The sequence below is a fragment of the Notolepis coatsorum genome (genome assembly GCF_963971535.1).
Source record: "Notolepis coatsorum genome assembly, chromosome: 9".
In the NCBI taxonomy this organism is placed as follows: Eukaryota; Metazoa; Chordata; class Actinopteri; order Aulopiformes; family Paralepididae; genus Notolepis; species Notolepis coatsorum.
Window position 1 is genome coordinate 6,613,970 of NC_140173.1, and position 23,516 is coordinate 6,637,485.

The window sequence follows — 23,516 nt, forward strand, 5'->3', positions numbered from 1 at the left end:
GGGTCGTGTAGCCCCTTAGCTACAGGCTAGATCCACAAAGAATGTATTGCACGGAGCAAGTTGCACTCTTACTTACAATTCATTATGAATTGAAAATGGGGGACCCTGATGTAAACAAGAGTAAGATGAAAGTCTTTCTCTGGTCTGCATCCCCTTAACAATTGTGTGTATTGAGCCGTACTGTATTGTACCCATTCTGCAATCTGTTAATACAATTTTCATTCACGGTGCACGGTGATTGATTTAATGAAAATTGTATTAACAGATTGCAGAATGGGTACAATACAGTATGGCTCAATACACACAATTGTTAAGGGGATGCAGACCAGAGAAAGACTTTCATAATGAATTGTAAGTAAGGGTGCAACTTGCTCCATGCAATCCATTCTTTGTGGATCTAGCCCTATGTGATGGCTGTTGGAATGTAGAGCTGTTATTTTAACAATGGAAATACCACTTGGAAGTAACCAGCGACTGCTTCCTGTCGACAAACCACGTCAGCATCAACCTCTATTACTCTATTGCGGTGGTACTCACACCTTTCATGATCAGATCTTTGATGCCTATGTTGCTGCTCTAGTCTTCATTTTAGATTTTTCTAAAATGGTTTTCAAAGGATTTTGTCCAAGTCATTTTCCAGTAGTGATATTCCATTAAAACTGAAGTTCTAATTAGATAGAAATCTGACACTCAATCCCTCTCCTCTACCCTAAACTACCAGAATTTGTCTCGGGTTGCACACTCTGCACGTGTGCATGCACACATATCATGTCAGTGGAAAGCTAACGTGAAGCTGGAATGACAAACGTAAATAATAAAAAAAAACGCAGGTATGAAGAAGAGCTTCAGGACATTCAAAGACGAGTGGCTTTGTCTGCCTTGTGAAAACACCAAACATTCCAGGTAACATGGTCAACAGACTGTCCTGCAGGAAGCAGAAGCCCTTCAGATCACTGTTTCCAGGGAGTACAGAGCCTGGTTACAAAGGTAGGCCTGTTGTGGTGCAGGTGTGTCACAAATCCCACTGAAGCAGATAATGTTTAACTCCTGCTGCCAACCATTTACCAACTAGGCCTATATACTTTTGTACAGTAAAATTATATTCTCTCTCTCTCCCTCTGTATGCGTCTCTGTCTATCTCTCCCACTCCTTCTCTCCCTGTGTGTGTCTCTCTCTCTCACCTGGAGAAGAGAGTGTGTGTGTCTCTCTCTGTAGCCTACCTCTCTCCCCATCTCCCTCTGTATGCGTCTCTCTCTATCTCTCCCACGCCTTCTCTCCCCGTGTGTCTCTCTCTCTCTCTCTCTCCCCTCTCTGTCACTCGTGTTCTCTCACCTGGAGAAGCGAGTGTGTGTGTCTCTCTCTGTAGCCTACCCCTCTCCCCCTCTCCCTCTGTATGTGTCTCTCTCTGTAACTGAGGGGTACAATTCCCTGACTGTATTATATAAGTATGGTATCATTAAACCACTACTGTCTTATGTACATTACTACTGGCCATACAGTACACAGGTATATTAGATGAACACTTCCCACAATGACACGGTTCCACACAAAACTGGGTTTAAGAATATTTATTAGCAGCAATGATAGTATATAACAATACTTTACGTGGGGTTGCGCTTATAAGGCAAGAATGTGCGTGAGCAAATCAATAACGTAAGTCCATTCTCATATTACGCAGGAGATAATGAATACAACCTGAATCTTAGGAATTATATCTATGGTACACTAGTAAGGCAGCTGGAGATACTGGTAGGGTCCCTCCGGTTGTAGGCCAGCAAGGGGAGAGGATTTGTCGGTAGTAGAGTCTGGGTCAACGATGAATAGAGAGACTCCAAGTACAGGAGACGGTGCAATAATCTCTTGATCCGCAGACGAATAACAGCTGTTCTCCGTGGCATGCAGCTCCGCATGGAAGAAAGCTAGCCAGCCTCAGGCTTCTGAGAGGCGGGCTCGACGTTGCTCCTCACAGGGTAAATCCCACACAATTGTGGGTGTAGACGATTCTCCGCTCCATCAATTACAGGACCAAAGCAAATATAATCCAGCCGAAAAGGGCTATGCAGTCGTCGGGTAGGTTATCCAGTGTACATGTCCACACGGTCCTCGTCTAGGGCTCCTCGGGTGAAGGCGCCAGGGTAAGCTGCCCAGCCTGGATAAGCACACTAGCTGGTACGAGGAAACGTTGGTGATGCTGGTCACTGTAGAACGGTAGCCGGTACGATACACTATACATAAATAGACTATTACTGAATTAATAGAATAGGTCGAACTCGACGGTACAGCGTTAAACTCTGATACTTCAGTTATTAATTCGCACGCGGTCTCAATGCTCTATTTGGGGCCAAACAGGCCATACTTCACCGCACGTTGTATCGTGGGTGAGGCTTCAACTTATTGGGTAACATACTTCTGTATTCACCTGCGCCGTATTTATACGTTAGGTGAACAAACTAGTACCAGCCCTATTCCTGTCTCGTATCCTTGCGCAGAGCCGTTCATGCCCAGGCATGTCTTTGACGGTGACTTTGAACTAGACCCTGGGGGTATGGCAATGGCGCCTAAGGGACCGCTGTCCAATAAGAGAACGAAATATTATGGTCTGTACTAGGTTAAAGGGATATTCCGTGTATATGTACAAGGAATACACAAGGGATATCAAACGATATACAAATATTATGCAATATATATCAATCAATAAATATATATATTCGGTTTAATCTGATCCTTCGTAACAGCCGCCTCCTAATTAGTCCCACCTAATTAGATAAGCAGAGACAGATTAACCGCACTGTCCACTACTCAATGTCTGTTGTGAGGGTAGGGCAGTTCACAAAGTCAGGGGGTCATGGTCGTCATCAAGAGTGTCGGGGAGCCTTGGCAACTCTATCAGCCTCGCCACGGGCCAGGTGTATGTCCGCCCTTGGACGAGCACTTCTGCCGCTCTGACCTTTCCGTCGGCACCAGTGATCACTTTGCTTACGCGGCCGGCCGGCCACATAGCTCGGGGTAGTGACTGGTCGATAATCATGACGACTGTTCCTTCTGTCAAATTGTCTCTTTCTTTCACCCATTTCTGGCGGGTCTGTAGAGACGGTAGATAGTGGAGTAGGAAACTGTTCCAAAACTTGTCAGCCAATACTTGACTGTACCTCCACATTCTGCGGCCGTTCGCTTCTTCAGGCCTGTACACTGTCTGTGGTAGCGCGGGGTCCAGCCGCACCATCAAGAGAGTGTTGGGGGTGACTGGGTCGACATCTGCTACATCACTTGAGACGTAACCGAGGGGCTTTGAGTTCAATACTCCCTCGATCTCCGTGAGGACTTCTTCCGCCACGGTCTGGGCCCCAAGCACGGCGTACAGGGCTGTCTTTATGGAACGTACTTCTCGTTCCCAGGTTCCACCGAAGTGAGGTGCATTCGGGGGATTAAACTGGAAATCAATCTGATATGGAGCGAGGTGGGTCTTAAGTTCTGGGCCCATAGCTTGGAAGCTCTCTCTCAGCTCTCTTTCTCCGCCTTTGAAGTTTGTCCCGTGATCAGACAATAATATAGACGGTTTCCCTTTCCACGATGTGAATCTCCGGAAGGCCATAAGGAATGAGTCTGTGCTCATGGTTGGAAGGAGTTCTATGTGTATCGCTCGGGTGGTCATGCATTTGAATACAATACCCCACCGCTTCTCAGTCCCTCTTCCTTTCTTTACATACAGCGGGCCGAAACAGTCCATACCGGTGGAGTGAAAAGGCTTGTCGCCGAGTCGGAGGCGACAGGGGGGTAGGTCAGCCATCCGGGGTATACTGGGCTGTGCTCGCCATTTACAACAGTCTAGACAAGTCCGCTGGAAGCGTCGTACTGCTTCTCTCCCTTGCAGTATCCAATAACGACGTCTGATCTCTGCGAAGACTCTCTCTGCCCCGGCGTGATGCACGTCCTCGTCGTATTTCTTTATGATAAGCTCTGTGACCTTGTGTCGGCTGTTTAAGACTATCGGGTACTTGACGTCATCCGGTAAGTCTGGGGCTCTCCTCAGACGACCACCCACTCTGATGAGATTATGGGCGTCGCTCTCAGGGGCTAAGTGGAGCAATCTGCTGTCTGACGGGACTGGCTTTGATCCCTGTAGACAGTCTAGCTCGTCGGGGAACGAGTCTCTCTGGGCTCGCTGTAGCAGAAGGAGTTCTGCTTCTTCGTAGTTAGCTGCAGTAATGTCAGTAGTGGGCTGAACCTCTGGGTGGTGCCACAGGAATGTCTTTAGCTGCGCACTCTCAAGGGTGAGGCAGTCGTCTATGTTGGGGTCTGTGGGGACGAGTGTGTGTGTCAACCCACAGAACATAGATTTCTTCTTCTCTGCCTCCTCTTCACTCGCCTCCCGTGGGGTGGGTGTAGGCCACTCTTCTACCGGGAGCTTTTGGAACTCGGGCCCGTCACTATATAGATTGTGACGGGTGAGGTCATCCAGGGACATTCCCCGGGTGATGACGTCAGCTGGGTTGTGTTTTGTGTCCACATACCTCCAGCTTGCTGCTTCTGTTAAATCTTGGATCTCTGTGATTCTGACTCCCACGAAGACCTTGTATCTACACGAATCGGACTGGATCCATGCGAGTACGGTCATGGAGTCTGACCACAGGATTGTTCTTTGCACCGGAATGGTGAGTTCACGTTGGATTAACGTGGCGAGTTGCGCTCCTGCTAGGGCTGCGCAGAGCTCTAGACGCGGGATAGATTGTTGCTTGCGGGGGGCTATTCTTGAGCGAGCCAGGATGAAGGCAGTATGTATTTCTCCTCCCTCCTCTCGGGCACGCAAGTAGGCCACCGAACCGTAGGCTACTTCGGAGGCGTCGCTGAAGACGTGCAGGTCCATCTGGCACGTCTCCAGCCTCACTGTGGGTGGGAAGTAGCTGCGGCGTATGTTGACACCTGGGAGTGAGCTGAGTTCTGTCTCCCACTCTCTCCATGTGGAGGCAAGGTGTTCGGGTATGGGGTCGTCCCAGCCCTGGTCCTTGTCCCATAACGCTCTTACAATCATCTTTGCCCTGGTGGTGTAAGGTAGAATGCATCCCACTGGGTCATATTGTCTGGCGAGTGTTCTGTATACACTCCGTCTTGTGGTCGGTAGTGCAGTCGACCTTCCCTGCTCCTTGGTCAGGGGTGTGTGTTTATAATGGAGCGAGTCTGTTTTGAAGCGCCAGACTAGTCCTAATGTCATTTCTTGGGCTTCTCCTGGGATGGTCGCCATCCAGGTCTCGCTGCTTGCTGCCTTGTCCTCTGGGGAGAGGCTGCGCAATACTTGAGGGTCGCTGCTGGCCCACTGCCGGAGATCAAAGCCGCCTTTGATCAGGGAGGCGCGGAGCTTGAGTAGGAGGGCCTCGGCTTCTTCTGGCGTCGAGACGCTTTGCAGACAGTTGTCCACGTAGAAACTATTTCCTACACTTTGTCGGACCTCTTCATCAGCTGCTGGGTCCTCTGCGACGTGTTTTTGCAGTGCAAACGTAGCACAGCATGGGCTGCATGTGGTTCCGAAAGGGAGGACTTCCCATTGATAGATGGATGGTTGCTCGTCCCCGATCCTCTCTCTCCATAAGAACCGCAGCAGGGGCTTGTCCTCCTCCACTAGTCGCACCTGCAGGAACATCCCTTTGATGTCGCCGCTGATGGCCACCTTGTCTTGGCGGAAACGTAGTAACGCGCCTAGTAGAGAGGGGCCGAGTGTTGGGCCGGGCAAGAGCTCTTTATTCAGATTTTGTGATCCGATCTGGTAGCTGCAGTTGAACACAATACGATCCTTGCCGTTGTGGTGGACTTTGTGGTGCGGCACGTACCATGATTCGGTCGTCTGATCGGCCTCTTTAATGTCAATTTTCTTTATGTGTCCCGCTGTGATTAGCTTGTCAATCTCAGCGCGGTACACAGTAGCTTGAGCGGGGTCTCTGGCTAGGCGCCGCTCTGTGTTCGATAGATACCGCTCCGTCGCTTCTTTTGGGGCGTGGAAGGTAGGCATACCCTCTCGCCTCAGGAGTGGAGTTGCGTATCTCATCACTCCGTTGACTTTGACTCTCTTTGTCCCCCGCTCGAGGAGGGCTATAGCATAAATGTCTTCCTTGGAACGAATGTGTTTCTTTTCGTTCTTAAAGGGCATTGTCTCTAGTGTCCATAGCCTCTCAACGTGCTGTAGGAGGGTGGTGTCTTCTTCTGTCACTCTGGAGTGGAGGCAGCTAGTGGCTGCTGTTCGGTTAGGAGACCTAGAGAGGGGGCCTTGTAGTGTCCATCCTAGGCGGGTCTCGACTGCTGCAGGACAGCCTCTGGGCCCAGTGTGGACCCCTGGTCCATCGGGACGATGAGGTGTGCATGGTCGGATCCTATCAGCAGGGTCGGGGTGGCACCGTCTATGAGCGGTATAGGTAGTTGACGCAGGTGCACATATTTACCATCAGCTTGGCGATGGGGTAGGTGTACTGCGACAGGCCTATGTCTTGGCTGGTGAAAGCGTTAGTGATCCTATACCGTCTCTCTGGCTGCCCGCTTGCTGCGATAGTGAAGGAGACATTCTCGCCCTTTATCGTCTTCAGTTCTCTTCTTATTGTCCGAATCGTCATCGTTTCTTCGCTCCCCCGCAGCCCCAGCTGGGCCGCAGCGGACGCGAGGAGAAGGGTCTTCTCTGACCCGTCGTCAAGGACGGCGTAGGTGTCCATGACCTTGTCTTCGTAACTCAATGTTACGCGGACCACCTTCAAGAGCACCCGGGCGCCCCCGCTGCTGGCGGGGTCAATGTACATAACACTTGCCTTTGTGCTGCTTGAGGGTGCAGGCTTTCTTCTGTTACTGTCATGTAGGACGTCCAAGTGGGCTCCGTCACACCGACTACACCTCTTCTTTAAGCGGCAATCGGCTGCCATGTGACTGCGCGCACATCGGTAACAGCGTCGGTTGGACTTTATCCATTGACTCACCTCGTCGGCGGTCATCTTCTTGAACGTGTCACACACTGTCACAGTGTGACAGCCAGTGTTCCTTTTCGCAGTACGGGCATACAATCTTCCACTTCTCTTTCATCGAGGGGGTACTGTGGTTCTTGTTGCTCGGTACTGATTCGGCTTGGTGCATGACGGTCACCAGCCTGCGGCCATCGTTTGCTCTCCTAGGTCCCTCTCTGGAGCTTGGTGTGCTCCGCACGAACGTATCCAACCGTAGGCTGTTGACTTCTCTCGCCAGGAAGTCGGCTAGGTCTAGGAGGGATGGCTCGGGACCGTTAGGATCACGGCGGTCTCTTTGCCGCCTGAAGCGCTCTTGTCGGGCGGGCGGAAGCTTCTCTAAAATCCTCTCAACATTAGAGTTCGCGTACAGTTCGTGCATACCCTTTTCCTTTTGCGCCCCCAGCATCCCTACCAGGGATTGTACCTTGATAGACAGGTCATCTAGTGAGCGATTGTCTGTGGCTGGGGGTAGACGGTCAATATTCCTTATCTCTTGTATTACGTAGTCCCATATGCGTCCATATCGTTGGTCGAGTGCTGCTAGAGCCGCGGTGTATGGGGTAGTAGAGGTGGAATATGCCAGCGCTATATTGTGCGCTCGGGGCACCTTGAGGTGCTTGAGTAGGATAGCATACTTGTACGGTTCATCAGTTACATCGGACATCATTGTCTCTAAGCACATTCGTAGCTCTGTGTACTGTGCTCTGTTCTCGTGTGTGAAGTCCGGGAACGTCGGTGTGCCAAGGTACGATGCCATGGATGGCTGGCACATCGGTGAGCGTTGGAGGAGAGGCCTCCTAGGCGAGTCTCCTCTTACGTGTCGTGGTGGGCTGGTACCCGCCGGGTACCAAGGCCCGCGTACCCAGGTGCTGTTCCTCGGGGCTGGTTGTGCGTCAAGCTCACCCGTGAATTGAGTCGGGGTTCTGTAGCGCAGAGCCGCGGGGGTAAAGTCTGGGCTGTACTGGACCTCCTGGTCCTGTGGAGTACGGTGATGCTGTTGGGCTTGACTCTCCTCCTCTCCCTCTTCTTCTTCCTCTGGCAGGTCATCTAGATCCTGTAGTCGTCTATTTAGCCTCTCCGCGGTATAGGCCGGTTCTTCCCTGTTGCTGGGTCTCGCTTGGACCGGTCGGGGAAGGGGTTCGGAGAGGGGTATAGGCTCTCTCTGTTGGCCGGGCTCAGGGTCGCTTGATCGGGTAGGGGAGGGTGCCCTTGACCCTTGTCTTGACGAGGCCCTGGAGCCCCGTGCGGAGGGAGGGGGGGTTACCCTGGCAATCAGCTGCTCCATTATCTGCGCTTGTAATCGGTCGCGCTCGGCTTCGCGCTTGGTGAGAGCGAGGTCGCACTCTGCTTCGCGTTGGGCACCGGCGGCGGCGCGCTGGGCTTCGGCGCGGTCTCTTTCCATATTCTCTTCCGTCTGGAGGCGTCTAGTCTCTAGGCGTATGCGGTCTTCGTCACTCCGTTGCTGCGCCTGAAAGCGCTCTCGCTCGGTCGCGGAATGTTCGCGTTCACTAAGGGCTTGCGCTTGGAGTTTCGCGTGGAAGCGTTCTTGTTCCATGGAAGAATGTTTGCGCTCTCTAAGCGTCTGTGCTTGGAGTCGATCGCGCTCGGTTGAGGCTGCCAGGCTGGCGACGAAGGCCTGCGCCAGCATCTTGTCCGCCTCGCTGGGGGAAGACGCTGGTTGAGGTGATCGGCTCCTGGTAGTACTCGTTGGAGATCCGTTCTCCTGTCGCGTACCGAGGAGATCTATCTCCTGGGTGCGCGTCTCTTCTTGTGGTGGGTCGGGTTCCATCCCTGGAGGGCTTTCTTTATCCTGGAACTCTCCGGGGACTACCTCGTCGACGTTGGCGGGGGGTAAAGTCATGTCAGGTCCCTCCTGGTCCCCACCGTGAGCTTGGTCAGTTACGTTAGAACCCACTAGGGTCTCTACTGGCGGGGTAGCCTGGTCGGTAGGGTTGGACATAATTTTATGTGTTTAGTGTTCATCATTGGCCATGTCAATATTAATACTACTATATTAATATTACGCTAGTTACCCTCCGGCTCGAAGGACCAATTGTAACTGAGGGGTACAATTCCCTGACTGTATTATATAAGTATGGTATCATTAAACCACTACTGTCTTATGTACATTACTACTGGCCATACAGTACACAGGTATATTAGATGAACACTTCCCACAATGACACGGTTCCACACAAAACTGGGTTTAAGAATATTTATTAGCAGCAATGATAGTATATAACAATACTTTATGTGGGGTTGCGCTTATAAGGCAAGAATGTGCGTGAGCAAATCAATAACGTAAGTCCATTCTCATATTACGCAGGAGATAATGAATACAACCTGAATCTTAGGAATTATATCTATGGTACACTAGTAAGGCAGCGGGAGATACTGGTAGGGTCCCTCCGGTTGTAGGCCAGCAAGGGGAGATTTGTCGGTAGTAGAGTCTGGGTCAACGATGAATAGAGAGACTCCAAGTACAGGAGACGGTGCAATAATCTCTTGATCCGCAGACGAATAACAGCTGTTCTCCGTGGCATGCAGCTCCGCATGGAAGAAAGCTAGCCAGCCTCAGGCTTCTGAGAGGCGGGCTCGACGTTGCTCCTCACAGGGTAAATCCCACACAATTGTGGGTGTAGACGACTCTCCGCTCCATCAATTACAGGACCAAAGCAAATATAATCCAGCCGAAAAGGGCTATGCAGTCGTCGGGTAGGTTATCCAGTGTACATGTCCACACGGTCCTCGTCTAGGGCTCCTCGGGTGAAGGCGCCAGGGTAAGCTGCCCAGCCTGGATAAGCACACTAGCTGGTACGAGGAAACGTTGGTGATGCTGGTCACTGTAGAACGGTAGCCGGTACGATACACTATACATAAATAGACTATTACTGAATTAATAGAATAGGTCGAACTCGACGGTACAGCGTTAAACTCTGATACTTCAGTTATTAATTCGCACGCGGTCTCAATGCTCTATTTGGGGCCAAACAGGCCATACTTCACCGCACGTTGTATCGTGGGTGAGGCTTCAACTTATTGGGTAACATACTTCTGTATTCACCTGCGCCGTATTTATACGTTAGGTGAACAAACTAGTACCAGCCCTATTCCTGTCTCGTATCCTTGCGCAGAGCCGTTCATGCCCAGGCATGTCTTTGACGGTGACTTTGAACTAGACCCTGGGGGTATGGCAATGGCGCCTAAGGGACCGCTGTCCAATAAGAGAACGAAATATTATGGTCTGTACTACGTTAAAGGGATATTCCGTGTATATGTACAAGGAATACACAAGGGATATCAAACGATATACAAATATTATGCAATATATATCAATCAATAAATATATATATTCGGTTTAATCTGATCCTTCGTAACACTCTCCATCTCTACCGCTCTCTCTCCCTCTGTGTGTGTGTTCTGTGCCTCCCCTCTCTCTCTCTCTCCATCTCTCCCTCCTGTTCTCCCACCTGGGGGTGAGAGAATCTAAAGCTGCAGTTATGGACTTAAACTTTTATGTAATCAGAATCCTCTATTATAGCCCCCCCCCCCCCCCCCCCCCCTGCCTTTCATAAAAGCAATCCCAAAACAATTATTTGGAGTTGTGTTTTGCCTCTGGACAGCGCGCTCCCAAGAGAAAGATGGAGAGTGAGCTGCTGGTAGACACAATTATGAATGCACTGATCTTTACAGTGAATCTATGGGATGTATTCAGGGCCGGACTGGGGAAATAATTCATACCGGGAGATATAGCGCGAAATATAGCCCCAGTCAGGCCACTTTCTAAGCAGGGACATTTTTTGTTACAAAGACTTAATTTCCTGCATTCTGGTGAATTTTAGTGCATGTGAATCACAAACTAATAATGTACTGTTATGAACCTCAAATAAAACTGTTGTGGCACTAGCAATGCTACTCTCTCCACATTCAAAAAGAAAAAAGCAAGAGCACAACATATTTTTCTATTTACTATTATAATACAGTTAACCACTCTCTCCACCTATTCAAACAGAGCAAGAGCACAATACCCTATTCAGTTTACTGATGCACTACCCATCAACAGTTAAAATAGCCCTTTACACAAAGATTAAATAACAGACCTTTCATTACAATACTATAATAACAGTAGCCACTGCCAGAATAGTGACACATGTATCGCGTGTGGTGAGCACACGCATGCATGCACAAGGAAGACAGAAGATTGCATTGTCTCAATCATTTTTTTTATTTTTCTTTTTTTCCCTCCTTTTTCCTCCGATTTTCTCCCATCCCAATGTTAGTCGTTATGCCAATTCCCAATCCCCTTCCTGGTCGCTGCGCACTTACCCCCCACAGTCGGTCTGGGAGAGTGGAGGCTACCACGTGCTTCCTCCGACACACGTCCAGCCAATCAACCGCTTCTTTTCACCTGGCAGCGCGGATTCTCACTAAGAGGGCGTAGCGTGTGGAAAGATCACACTATCCCACTTAGATCCTATCCGCGCTTAGCAGGCGCCCCGACCGAACTGTAGGAGTCGCTGTTTACAACGACCCGGACCCACCCCGCCACCTTCTCCCACCCTCTAATACTGCCAATTGTATTAGTGTGAACGGCCAGCCAAGCTGGTGACAACCCCGGAGCTGTGAGCTGGATTCGAACAGGCGAATCCAGCCGCTCCGGGGTTGGTGACGAACGCAATCTCCGTTACGCCACCTGACCGCCCTGTCTCAATCATTTTAACTATAAAATGAGCTCAAAATATGAGCTCACTGACTGAAATTTCCAACAAAAAGCATCAATTGTCAAATAATTATTGATCACATTAACTAGACTAGATGTTTTTGAGGAAATTGGAAAGGGAACAACAACTTAACCCTTGTGTCTGATCAGATTCTTATTTTTTTGATAACTTTGCAGTGATTATGTTTGTAGCCAATATATGTGGCAAAGGTGTGTAATCTTTGAATTATCTTGGAATTATTTTGACTCTCTTTCATAAATTGTTTATTCAACTTCAGCCCCGATCATAACCACCACATATTGTTTTTTGTAATGTCAGATTTAACAACTCCTTTCAGAAAAGTGGGAGTATTTCATTTTTAATCTGAAGTTGAATAAAATATTTATGGAAAAGAAAGTGGGAAATTATTTCAACATATAATATTTTTATGGCGTTTTTCAATTTAGTCAAATTGAAGCAGACAGCAGAGAGTGCACACTAGTTGTGCCAGAATGAATTATTATACATTTTGAAATCGATCACATCATTACATTGAACATTTAACATTTTACCAGGTTCGATCAAGAGTTCGATTTTTGAACAAAAAGTGACAGCCCTAGTCTGTAGACTTCTACATTTATCTTTTTCTATGGTTATGGACTTACAGTTGTTTTGGACTTTACTACATAAATGGACTTCATGCTGATGGGCTGTCTGTAGCCTAGGCTACTAGGCTTGAATTGCCAGGGGAAACTATTAATTACAAAATATACACTGCTTGTGATTTTGCCATATGCATCAATGGTTAAGGTTGCCATGGTAACAGTAATAAATTGCAGTAGCCTACTGGTACAGAATACAGTACATGATCACACTTTTCCATAGCTTGTAATTAACCTATTAGTAGCCTGATGTTGGTTTGTTTGATGAACAGGGTGTTTTTCTAACTGTATGTGTTTACAGCAGACTTTGCTATAAAGAGCATACAAGCTCAGCTAAATCTCCTTGGGTAAATAGTAAATACAGGTTAAGAAAAGAAAGAACTATAAATGCTGTTATGGTTTTGAGGTGTAACCATGGGTGTAATGAGGATCTTCTTAATCATCATCATCATCTAGGCCAGGGGTTCCCAAAGTTTTCAGGGCGCGACCCCCGAAATAACGGTGTCAGAGAGCCGCGACCCCCACTATTATAGGAGGTCAAAAAAATATATATTATTATAATTTCTTCTTTTTTTTTTATATATATAAATGGAAATGTATGGTTGAAACATGCAAACATTCAAACGCACACACACTAATAAGCATTGGAGGCTTTTAACCAGGGCCGGACTGGGGAAATCATTCAGGCCAGGAAATATAGTGCAAAATATAGCCCCAGTCAGGCCACTTTTTAAGCAGGGGGTCTGGGGGTCCCCCACCAGGATTTGTTTTGTTACAAATACTTCATTTCCTGCATTCTGGTGCAGGATTTTTTTAATTTGTACCCTTTAAATGCCAGTGTTTGTGATAGCATCACAAATTATTGTTAAAAAACAGGCTAGCATAATTATGATTAGCAACAACACTGATTTTGATGGATTTTCAGTTTTTTTGTAATGTCAGATTGAAAAAAAATACAATCTTTTATTCAACTTCAGCCCTGATCATAACACCACATATTCATTTAATAATTCTAACCCTTTAAATGCCAGTATGTGTGATGGAATATATTTGCAATATATCAAATGCAAAGTAGATTTTTCTGGGGGGGCGGGTTATTACAGGCTAGCATGCGTCAATGATTAGCAACAACACTGATTTTGATGGATTTTTTGTTTTTTGTAAGGGTCCCGCCGGATTCTCACTAAGAGGGCGTAGCGTGTGGAAAGATCACACTATCCCACTTAGATCCTATCCGCGCTTAGCAGGCGCCCCGACCGAACTGTAGGAGTCGCTGTTTACAACGACCCGGACCCACCCCGCCACCTTCTCCCACCCTCTAATACTGCCAATTGTATTAGTGTGAACGGCCAGCCAAGCTGGTGACAACCCCGGAGCTGTGAGCTGGATTCGAACAGGCGAATCCAGCCGCTCCGGGGTTGGTGACGAACGCAATCTCCGTTACGCCACCTGACCGCCCTGTCTCAATCATTTTAACTATAAAATGAGCTCAAAATATGAGCTCACTGACTGAAATTTCCAACAAAAAGCATCAATTGTCAAATAATTATTGATCACATTAACTAGACTAGATGTTTTTGAGGAAATTGGAAAGGGAACAACAACTTAACCCTTGTGTCTGATCAGATTCTTATTTTTTTGATAACTTTGCAGTGATTATGTTTGTAGCCAATATATGTGGCAAAGGTGTGTAATCTTTGAATTATCTTGGAATTATTTTGACTCTCTTTCATAAATTGTTTATTCAACTTCAGCCCCGATCATAACCACCACATATTGTTTTTTGTAATGTCAGATTTAACAACTCCTTTCAGAAAAGTGGGAGTATTTCATTTTTAATCTGAAGTTGAATAAAATATTTATGGAAAAGAAAGTGGGAAATTATTTCAACATATAATATTTTTATGGCGTTTTTCAATTTAGTCAAATTGAAGCAGACAGCAGAGAGTGCACACTAGTTGTGCCAGAATGAATTATTATACATTTTGAAATCGATCACATCATTACATTGAACATTTAACATTTTACCAGGTTCGATCAAGAGTTCGATTTTTGAACAAAAAGTGACAGCCCTAGTCTGTAGACTTCTACATTTATCTTTTTCTATGGTTATGGACTTACAGTTGTTTTGGACTTTACTACATAAATGGACTTCATGCTGATGGGCTGTCTGTAGCCTAGGCTACTAGGCTTGAATTGCCAGGGGAAACTATTAATTACAAAATATACACTGCTTGTGATTTTGCCATATGCATCAATGGTTAAGGTTGCCATGGTAACAGTAATAAATTGCAGTAGCCTACTGGTACAGAATACAGTACATGATCACACTTTTCCATAGCTTGTAATTAACCTATTAGTAGCCTGATGTTGGTTTGTTTGATGAACAGGGTGTTTTTCTAACTGTATGTGTTTACAGCAGACTTTGCTATAAAGAGCATACAAGCTCAGCTAAATCTCCTTGGGTAAATAGTAAATACAGGTTAAGAAAAGAAAGAACTATAAATGCTGTTATGGTTTTGAGGTGTAACCATGGGTGTAATGAGGATCTTCTTAATCATCATCATCATCTAGGCCAGGGGTTCCCAAAGTTTTCAGGGCGCGACCCCCGAAATAACGGTGTCAGAGAGCCGCGACCCCCACTATTATAGGAGGTCAAAAAAATATATATTATTATAATTTCTTCTTTTTTTTTTTTTTTATAAATGGAAATGTATGGTTGAAACATGCAAACATTCAAACGCACACACACTAATAAGCATTGGAGGCTTTTAACCAGGGCCGGACTGGGGAAATCATTCAGGCCAGGAAATATAGTGCAAAATATAGCCCCAGTCAGGCCACTTTTTAAGCAGGGGGTCTGGGGGTCCCCCACCAGGATTTGTTTTGTTACAAATACTTCATTTCCTGCATTCTGGTGCAGGATTTTTTTAATTTGTACCCTTTAAATGCCAGTGTTTGTGATAGCATCACAAATTATTGTTAAAAAACAGGCTAGCATAATTATGATTAGCAACAACACTGATTTTGATGGATTTTCAGTTTTTTTGTAATGTCAGATTGAAAAAAAATACAATCTTTTATTCAACTTCAGCCCTGATCATAACACCACATATTCATTTAATAATTCTAACCCTTTAAATGCCAGTATGTGTGATGGAATATATTTGCAATATATCAAATGCAAAGTAGATTTTTCTGGGGGGGCGGGTTATTACAGGCTAGCATGCGTCAATGATTAGCAACAACACTGATTTTGATGGATTTTTTGTTTTTTGTAAGGGTCCCGCCGGATTCTCACTAAGAGGGCGTAGCGTGTGGAAAGATCACACTATCCCACTTAGATCCTATCCGCGCTTAGCAGGCGCCCCGACCGAACTGTAGGAGTCGCTGTTTACAACGACCCGGACCCACCCCGCCACCTTCTCCCACCCTCTAATACTGCCAATTGTATTAGTGTGAACGGCCAGCCAAGCTGGTGACAACCCCGGAGCTGTGAGCTGGATTCAAACAGGCGAATCCAGCCGCTCCGGGGTTGGTGACGAACGCAATCTCCGTTACGCCACCTGACCGCCCTGTCTCAATCATTTTAACTATAAAATGAGCTCAAAATATGAGCTCACTGACTGAAATTTCCAACAAAAAGCATCAATTGTCAAATAATTATTGATCACATTAACTAGACTAGATGTTTTTGAGGAAATTGGAAAGGGAACAACAACTTAACCCTTGTGTCTGATCAGATTCTTATTTTTTTGATAACTTTGCAGTGATTATGTTTGTAGCCAATATATGTGGCAAAGGTGTGTAATCTTTGAATTATCTTGGAATTATTTTGACTCTCTTTCATAAATTGTTTATTCAACTTCAGCCCCGATCATAACCACCACATATTGTTTTTTGTAATGTCAGATTTAACAACTCCTTTCAGAAAAGTGGGAGTATTTCATTTTTAATCTGAAGTTGAATAAAATATTTATGGAAAAGAAAGTGGGAAATTATTTCAACATATAATATTTTTATGGCGTTTTTCAATTTAGTCAAATTGAAGCAGACAGCAGAGAGTGCACACTAGTTGTGCCAGAATGAATTATTATACATTTTGAAATCGATCACATCATTACATTGAACATTTAACATTTTACCAGGTTCGATCAAGAGTTCGATTTTTGAACAAAAAGTGACAGCCCTAGTCTGTAGACTTCTACATTTATCTTTTTCTATGGTTATGGACTTACAGTTGTTTTGGACTTTACTACATAAATGGACTTCATGCTGATGGGCTGTCTGTAGCCTAGGCTACTAGGCTTGAATTGCCAGGGGAAACTATTAATTACAAAATATACACTGCTTGTGATTTTGCCATATGCATCAATGGTTAAGGTTGCCATGGTAACAGTAATAAATTGCAGTAGCCTACTGGTACAGAATACAGTACATGATCACACTTTTCCATAGCTTGTAATTAACCTATTAGTAGCCTGATGTTGGTTTGTTTGATGAACAGGGTGTTTTTCTAACTGTATGTGTTTACAGCAGACTTTGCTATAAAGAGCATACAAGCTCAGCTAAATCTCCTTGGGTAAATAGTAAATACAGGTTAAGAAAAGAAAGAACTATAAATGCTGTTATGGTTTTGAGGTGTAACCATGGGTGTAATGAGGATCTTCTTAATCATCATCATCATCTAGGCCAGGGGTTCCCAAAGTTTTCAGGGCGCGACCCCCGAAATAACGGTGTCAGAGAGCCGCGACCCCCACTATTATAGGAGGTCAAAAAAATATATATTATTATAATTTCTTCTTTTTTTTTTTTTTTATAAATGGAAATGTATGGTTGAAACATGCAAACATTCAAACGCACACACACTAATAAGCATTGGAGGCTTTTAACCAGGGCCGGACTGGGGAAATCATTCAGGCCAGGAAATATAGTGCAAAATATAGCCCCAGTCAGGCCACTTTTTAAGCAGGGGGTCTGGGGGTCCCCCACCAGGATTTGTTTTGTTACAAATACTTCATTTCCTGCATTCTGGTGCAGGATTTTTTTAATTTGTACCCTTTAAATGCCAGTGTTTGTGATAGCATCACAAATTATTGTTAAAAAACAGGCTAGCATAATTATGATTAGCAACAACACTGATTTTGATGGATTTTCAGTTTTTTTGTAATGTCAGATTGAAAAAAAATACAATCTTTTATTCAACTTCAGCCCTGATCATAACACCACATATTCATTTAATAATTCTAACCCTTTAAATGCCAGTATGTGTGATGGAATATATTTGCAATATATCAAATGCAAAGTAGATTTTTCTGGGGGGGCGGGTTATTACAGGCTAGCATGCGTCAATGATTAGCAACAACACTGATTTTGATGGATTTTTTGTTTTTTGTAAGGGTCCCGCCTCCACCAATCACATGCGGCTCCCTTTGTGTGTGTGTGTGTGTGTGAGAGCGAGAGAGAGAGAGAGAGAGATAGTTCTCCAACTTGTGTGAGTTGCAGTGATCTCTTGGTTGTTCCCCACTTAAGTTATCTAACTATTGCGCTGCTGCAACTAGAAACACTGGCCTGGCCTGCTTCTAAGTTCAGTGGCCTGATTGCAAAAAATATATAATTTTTTTTTTTCGGATAAAAAAAATTTAATCATCTGGCGATTCAGGGCATATTTTTGTACTTTTCTAATTAAATATAATAAAACATCTGTATGAACAATTGTCTCTTTTATGGTAATTCACAGCTAAAATCACCCTTTTGGATTCGGACATTCTGGCTAGCATTTCCAACTACTGAACTACCGTTCATAAAAGTTGGGACTCACCACTCTTCTGTTCGTATCCTGCACTCTTTGGCTTCTCTCTCCAGAGTCTGGGCTTTCACCTATCAGAGGACAAGAGACACACAAGTCATTAGTTAAGTCTGACTCACAGGATATAGACTGTGAACAAGCCAGCTTTCCCCCCCCAATAGCAGAATGAGAATAGGTTCAGCTATTATCAGCGCTAACACAGCGTGCTAGCATATTGTGACCATGCAAAGGCAGAAATAGTGCAATTTACCTAAAAGTCAATGCCGACACTAAAGGTCAGGGCTAATAAGACAAGGAACAACTTATTCCATGTAAAAAGGAAGTTCCTGTATTTTCAAAGATCTTCTCACAAGTTATTTGGCTAGGCAGGAATGCATTTATTTTTAAATATAAAGTACAGATCATGTCTTTTGTCTTTGTGCGGCTGACCTGCCCTCCCTTACCTCCAAGCGAGCCTTATCACTCTGCAACCTCTCAATATTTTCCATGTACTTGGTGGTGAGTCCTTCGACAACGGCCTGGTGCTGCACAGAGTCTTTCTCCACCTCCTCTAAGCGGGTCTTCAGCTGGGCCTCCTGCCGTCGGTGCTGCTCGTCTGCCTCATAGAACTGCACAGCACAGACCAGCACAACTTCAGCACAACATCAGTAAACCCATAGCAAATTACAAATAGTCTAAATTAGAGGCTCTCTGCCTTTTTCATGTCAAGAACCCCTGAACTCGGGCGACTGGGTAGCGCAGTGGAGAATGCACTCGCCTACCACCGCAGAGACTCTGGGATCGGATCCAGCTGTCAGTGGTACCTCCGGCTTGGTCAGTCGTCCCTACTAACACAACATAGCGGGTGGGAAGCCGGCAGGGTATGTGTCCTGGTCGTTGTAAACTGTGGTTCCTACTGGTCGGTCGGGCGCCTGTTCAGCAGGGAGGGGATCGGGGGAAATAGCGTGAACCTCCGGACGCATTACATTCCCCCAGTGAGAGTCCTCGCTGTCAGGTGAAAAGAAGCGGCTGGCTGACTCCACATGTATCGGAGGTAGTTCTACACCCTCCCTAGACCGACAGTGGGACAATGTGCGCAACGACCAGGAAGGGAATTGGCATAACGACTAAATTGGGATGGGAGCAAAAAAATATATAAATAGAAAAAGAACCCCTGAACTCGGTAGTGTAGTCTAGGGGTACACTGAGTGTACGGCCAGCAAAATTCCAAAGCGTTTAAATCTCCCCAGCTGTAAGAGCTGTCAAATGTAATTGGCTTTCATACCCATTACTGATGCTCTCAGTTATGTCTGGATGCATGTATTATTATTAGAGCTGGGCCGTTAACGGCGTTAACGCGAGACTAGTATCACGCGATAATATATATATATATATATATATATTTTTTTTTTACCTTTATTTACCCAGGGTAGGTTCGCGGAGCACAGATGCTCTTTTTCAGGAACGCCCTGCTTCACATTCACACAGTTCCATTCACACCTGGGAGCTGCCCAGTACAACCACAGTTGACACCATTGGCCACTGAGCAACTCCACTGGAGCAGTTGGGGCTCAAGGGCACTTCAGCGGTTGATGTTCCTGCCGGTCCCGGGGATCGAACCGGCAACCTTCCGGTCACAAACCCGCTTCTCTAACCTTTAGGCCACCGCTGCCCCACGGGCTGAACTGAATTGAGTGACCTGACTGGTTTATGGGAGTTTAACACACATGCTGGACTGAAAATGAATTATTTGTTTTATGAAATGTTTGCTTATGATTTGAATTGAATCCAATACATGGACATTTTGATTTTGAATTGAGCATGACTCTTGAGTGGTTTTTGAATTTATGAAAAGGTAATTGATTGTTACATTTTAGCAAACTAAACTATGATTTAGCTTGCTCAGTAGTCTAGGCCTACTATTAATTAAATTATTTGTCTACCTTTATGTGGTACAGTCTTATGCCGGAGCTATAGGCCTAATTAACCAATTAAAAAGGTAATTTGATTTGCATTGGCAGGGTTTGGCCCTGTCTGGCACCCAACGGGAAAAATATTATAGGCACTATAAGTAGACACCGCTACATAAAACAAGCTGGTCTGCCTGAGTGACTGGTGGAAGAAGGAGAAATAGAGATTGGACTGATTGAGTCAAGCCATGTCACATAGTTCAAGTTTGAAATGCTTCTTTCTGTTTTGCTCCTGAGAGTGTGCTAGATATTGTACTGTTCTGTACTGGTAATATTATTTATTTGTGTTAACTTCTGAATAAAACAACTTATTAAACACAAGTACATCTTATTGAACATTATTTTGATATTTCATTACCAATTATCATAGCAAAACAGCTTTTTCAAACAGTCTGTAATGCATTTTGGAAACGGGAGATGGGCTCATGGTGTAATGGGCCACCTGGCCTGAGAAAAGTAAGGAGGAAAGAAAAAGTAAGGACTTACTTCTGGTCATTATTTGGGTAGAACACACATATTTTGAATGCCTTCGGCAGACTTTTTTATTTTTTTGAGCCATTTTAATCTAGATTAATCTAGATTAAAAAAAATTATCTATGCCCACCTCTAATTATTATATATCTATTATTATTATTCTCGAAGTCAACTTCCTGTCTGTTGTTGCTACGCAACTACGGCGTGGGGGGAAAATTCACTCCTGGTACATTGTTTACGCTTCATTTAGTGCAGAAAACGGATCGGAAAGCGGCAAATTAAACATAATCAAGGGTAATTTTCTTCAGTGCATCAAAATGCCAAAGAGTTGCTGTGTGACGTTTTGTACCAATAACAAAATCAAAAACTCAAGTTTTATATAATACCAGTTGAGGCATCACGGAGGAAAACGTGGCTGGCGGCTATCAAGAGGGCACACGTAGACGCAGACGGGAGAGTCGACCAAAGCAGACACTGGTCCCCCCAAGTCAAATCATACGTATGTCTACACTACCCATTTCATAACAGGTGAGAATAAGGAACAAATATTTATATCGTAAATTAATTATTGGCTGTGAGGCTGTAAACAGCAGAGAAATGTTAGCTGCTAGCTACTTCACCATATAGTCCATTCTCAGTGTATGTGCACTGAAGGCTTCAAGTAGCCAACATGCCTTTTTCTTTTTTATATGTTACTACTATTTAAAAAATGGAGCTCACTTTTGCTCGTACACACCAGTTTGTTTACCCCCAAACTAAGATGGCAGCGGTCTTGTGACGTCACAGTGTCTTCGAGAATTAAATTAGCTTTCTGTCAGAAATAGTGCCGCCCTACCTGGCTTAGGCCACGCCTCCCACGCTGCTTGGACCACAGTGTCCCCTCAGCAAAAAGCTAGACTACACCACTGCCTGAAGAACTGTTACACAGAGCACAAGCCCCCATTTGATCAGGGACAGCCATCTGACTTTAGTGGTTACTTAGATATGATTTAGTCCAGAACACTATAGTTGTAACTGAGGGGTACAATTCCCTGACTGTATGGTTAGATATGATACTTACTACCACTACCTCTTGTACTTTAGACTCTGGCCACCCAGTACTAGGTATAAATAATTATGATAAACACTCCCACCTGATGAAACGGATCCAACACAAATGTACCAAGTCGAAAGTCTGCGTTTAATAATAATACATAGCAAAAGGTATGTACAACGATCACTTAATTACATTTATGATTTGAAATAGTATGCACTTTTATGGCAAATGAGTATTCGTAGGTAGATCAATATCGAATGTCCAATCTCTGATTGCGCAGGAAGCAAATATACAACCTGGAATATTTAGGGAACAATAGCAATGATACTTGAATGATTATATAGCTGGATACACTAGGGGAAGGTTCCGACTGCTTGTAGGACAGCTGGAGGGGGGGGGGTAGAGTCTGGCTGTATCCCGTCTGGCCGAGGGTATCCTGGGAGAGCCCACAGTCGTGCGACCCGGTGCCCAGCGATCCTCGATCCACAGATGAAAGCAGTTGGACTCTCTGTGGCCGGCGTCCTCCGGTCCACGATGGAGAGACGTGAGGCGACCTCGTCGTGTAGAGCGTCTTCTCACCTGTCGTCCTCTCCGGGGGGGGTATTTCCAACACACCGCAGTGTTGGCCTTTATCCATAGAATAATCAAAGTACTCAAAGCATAATCCAAGCCGGGGAAGGCTAGCCGTCGTCGGTAGAATAATCCAATATACAGGTCCACTCGCTCTTTGGCCTGGAGCTCCTCGGGTGCAGCTTCACGTGGGGTCAACCACCCTGGATAAGCGTCCAGCTGATGCCCGAAACGATGGGGGTGCTGATTACTATAGAACTCTTACCGCACGAGGCACTACATATGAATAGACTATTATTAGCTTAATAGAATACGTCCAACTCGACGATATAGTGCCAAATATGACTATTCAAATATTAATATACACGATGTCTCAATGCCGATACTGGGCCGAATTGGCCTTACTGCCCACACGTGGTTCGCGGGGAGGCTTTTGCGTCTGTCACTCTGTTGGAGGGTAAGGAACTGGACTAAAAGAAAGCTCTACTTTAATAGCGCAGTATATATACGCACTATGAACAAATAGTACCATTAGTGGTGCGGTAGACATATTCCTACGCGGAACTAGGACTTGTCCATACATGTTGAGCGGTACGATTGAACCTGGTCTGAGGGGTATGGCGACCTGGCACCAAGGTCTCGTCCAATGGTAGAATGGAGACTATTATGGGATGTTCAGTAGACTAGAAGGGATATTCAATGCATATTGTACAAGGAATATACAAGGGATATCAGGGGATATACAAATACAATTAAATATATATATATAAATAAATATATATATTCGGTTTAATCTGATCCTTCAGAACAATAGTGTATAGTCATATATATTTTCTCACTAGTCTACCTACCACTAACCATCTAGTGCAGGGGTTCTCAAACTTTTTTATACCACGACCCCATTTTATTTAGGATTTTATTATTTATTTTTTTATCTGATCGCAGTTATCCACAGCGATCCCGTCTCCGACGTTGTTGGGCATTGCACTTCAACGGGCGGGCAGGGTCAGTAGTCCAAACCATCCCTACAAGCGTGTGTTTTGCCGGAGTGTTTAGGACCTGCCCCCACGCCGCAGCTCGGTAGTGAAAAGAAACGAACCAGTTTCTAACGGGGTGCAATAATGGCCGAAGGCATTAGAGGGCGGTATAAGACCGTCTGCCAGCTCAGACACACTCAGAACAGTATGCACAAGGTGCCCCGCTGAATTATGAATGGCAATAGCGATTAAAAGAAATACCGTGGGGCGCCCTCGTGGCGCATACCATAGTGCCTCGCGCACCTACGCGGCCGACCCGGGTTCGATCCCAGCTCCCGTCGTTATTTGTCGCATGTCCTCCCCAC

The 23,516-nt window shown here is 45.4% G+C and overlaps 1 protein-coding gene across 2 annotated transcripts in view; it reads right to left on the minus strand.

Moving 5' to 3' along the window:
* ppp1r21 (protein phosphatase 1, regulatory subunit 21) overlaps positions 1-23,516 on the minus strand; it is a 96,567-nt gene that overhangs the window by 45,592 nt on the left and 27,459 nt on the right. For both annotated transcript variants that reach the window (XM_084321283.1, XM_084321282.1), the window contains exons 5-6: positions 18,589-18,753; positions 18,158-18,216 (exon numbers count right to left, since the gene is read on the minus strand). In XM_084321283.1, coding sequence (XP_084177409.1) covers positions 18,158-18,216; positions 18,589-18,753 — 224 coding nt within the window. The remainder of the gene's footprint in view (positions 1-18,157; positions 18,217-18,588; positions 18,754-23,516) is intronic.